General features: G+C 43.8%; 1 protein-coding gene across 1 annotated transcript; it reads left to right on the plus strand.

The window, feature by feature from the left end:
• Positions 1-241: 241 nt before the first annotated feature.
• On the plus strand, positions 242-1,690 carry LOC108355256 (glycoprotein 3-alpha-L-fucosyltransferase A-like; the record flags this gene model as incomplete). The annotated part of the gene is made up of 4 exons (XM_017606421.1): positions 242-441; positions 510-1,135; positions 1,207-1,438; positions 1,507-1,690. Coding segments are annotated over exons 1-4 (1,128 nt in total), but the record flags the coding sequence as incomplete, so codon positions are not given.
• Between the last annotated feature and the right edge of the window lie 819 nt (positions 1,691-2,509).

Here is a 2,509-nt window from a genome sequence, read left to right on the forward strand (position 1 = left end):
AATGCAAACATACATATAACCTGCTAGAATTGTGTTAATGATGCAAAACGAAAAACACTAAACTCAAAAACACTTGTTAAAACAAAAAAATAACACTCAATTGTGGAACAAATTGGAAACTGTCATACCATACTTTTTTACACTCAAAGATTAGCTACCACAGTTCAATACCTCGGTGGAGTACAAGCTTTTTTGTTAATTAATTTTGTGTTTTCTGTCTTTTATGTTCTTGCAGTGAAATGAAAACCATTTTGTAAATGTCGTTGACGCGGAAAGGCGGCGGTTAAGAAGTGCCTTCCATAACGGTTCTACAACGAGTTAGAGGAGAATCCCAGAACACTGCGATTAGAAAACTATGCGTCGCCCGAAATTTTCATTAAAGAAATATTTTTATTTTACGCTCATTTGTGCACTGTTGTTAATATTCGGCTTTAATTTACGGTAAGTTGGATTTTGCGCTTATCTGCCCACGTCAACGATTATACAATCCACTTCCCGACGCTTTGCAGAGAACATGAAATCTGGAAATCGAAAAGCGCGCCGCAGCAAACACAAGCACGCTCGCCGGAGGAGCAAGCAAAACAACCGTTACAATACTACACGCATTCATCCTCCAATAGTTTGGAGCCGGGTAAGCGCGCAGCAGGGCGACGGGCAGAGGGTATTGGCGATGGCGGTGGCGGCGAGGACACCGATAACGACGATAGCGCAGCTGCGCGCAGACATGCAAATATAATCAGCACCAGTAATACGCTGGGCGGGGGCGAAAGCATAAATAGCGGCGAGCAAAGCGAGCAGCAACAGCTGCAATTACATCCAGGGCAGGTGCCACTGGAACCCACCTCAACACGGCCTTGGTTCTTCCGTCAAGGTGAGTACTATCCAAAGCCGGCGCGAACTGGGCCTACGCGTGAGGCGCATGGCAAACGCGGCGGAGGTGGCGCAGGCGGAACGGGACATGGCAAGAAGCATAATCCGCGTGGCGCACGCCTCTTTCCCTACCAAGATCCGCACAGTGATCGCATCGTCAATCAGTTGATGTATGTGCCGCCGAACTATGAGAAAGTGCGCGCTAGCGGCCGACTGAAAGTTATACTGCTCTACAATGGATTGGGTCCATGGAATGTGAAGCAAGGTGCGCATAATGGGGGCTTAATTTTTACTGCGCTCAGTTGTTGTAAGTTTATTCCTTATACATTACCTTAGGGCGTGATGTCTTCCTTCGCTCGAAATGCCCTGTGGACACTTGCGAACTGACATCGAATCGCGGTTATGCTGACAAGGCCGATATGATATTGTATAAGGATCATTTCATACCGACAGGCCTAGGCAGACCATTGAATCCGAGGCAAGTTAGCATGTTGTACTATCTGGAATGTCCGTATCATACACAAAACGTTAAAGTACCAGATGCTATAAATTGGACGGCCACCTACAGGTAGAGTTGATGTACTTTCTAACAGTTATTTCCTGATGTAATTTCTTAATACTTGAAATTTTTCGCAGGCGTGACAGCGACATTGTAGCGCCCTATGAAAAATGGGTTTACTACGATTCGAAAATCCATCAAGCCGAGCAGGATCATAACTATGCTTTGAATAAAACAAGAAAAGTTGCCTGGTTTGTTTCGAATTGTGGCGCACGCAATGGACGTTTGCAATTCGCGCATGAGCTGCAAAAATATATTGATGTGAGTATACTAAACAATTCGGCTCTTCAAAGATATGCGGGAAATCCCCTGATAAACTCAACAGGTACTGCCAAATGAGGGTTGATAGTTTTAAAGAGGCGCATTTGTACTCAGTAGAGGGTTACATCATTCTCAACAGTGCGCTAACAGTTTTTCGTTTATACTAAAAATCTATTTTTCACTTCCTAATGTGAGTAAACTCTCGGCTGAGAAACGGCACTAAACGTTGGTAATAGAAATCTTTACTCCGCGGAATGGAAATTTCGTCTAATAGAAAGCAGAAACGAGATGGGTGGAATTTAGGACCAGTTAGGAGTCCATAGAAACACATGGAGGGGATCAGGATAACACAAAATACGAAACCGAAAGATAGATAGATATACATCACAACAAAGCCCGCATGAGTTAGACTAACTACCATACCTTAACAAAAGCGTTGGTCGGAGCGTTTTCTGACGCCTAACGTTAGCGTCGAAGTTCCATATCTAAACAAAAGCGTCAACATTACGTCAAATGCAGAAATAACACCAACAATAAACACAAGTTTAGTTCGCTTCCGTTAGCGCTGCGTTATTTCGGTATGCTTCATACAAATTGTATGGGCATGATAATTTTTTTACAGCCAGACAACGCTGACGCTTTTGTTTAGGTATAGCAGTAAGTCGTTTCGGCAGCACCGAACCAAGATTTACATTCGGTTTCGGCAGGACAAAATTGCCATATGGAAATATCGCATTGAGGCATAGACCGAAATTGATATCTATTTGCGAAAGACAAGGATTAATTAACAGCAGCGAAATGGGCGCAGCGTACTAAGTA

This window comes from Rhagoletis zephyria, unplaced genomic scaffold, assembly GCF_001687245.7.
Source record: "Rhagoletis zephyria isolate East Lansing unplaced genomic scaffold, Rhagoletis_zephyria_1.1 Rzeph_scaffold_43782, whole genome shotgun sequence".
In the NCBI taxonomy this organism is placed as follows: domain Eukaryota; kingdom Metazoa; phylum Arthropoda; class Insecta; order Diptera; family Tephritidae; genus Rhagoletis; species Rhagoletis zephyria.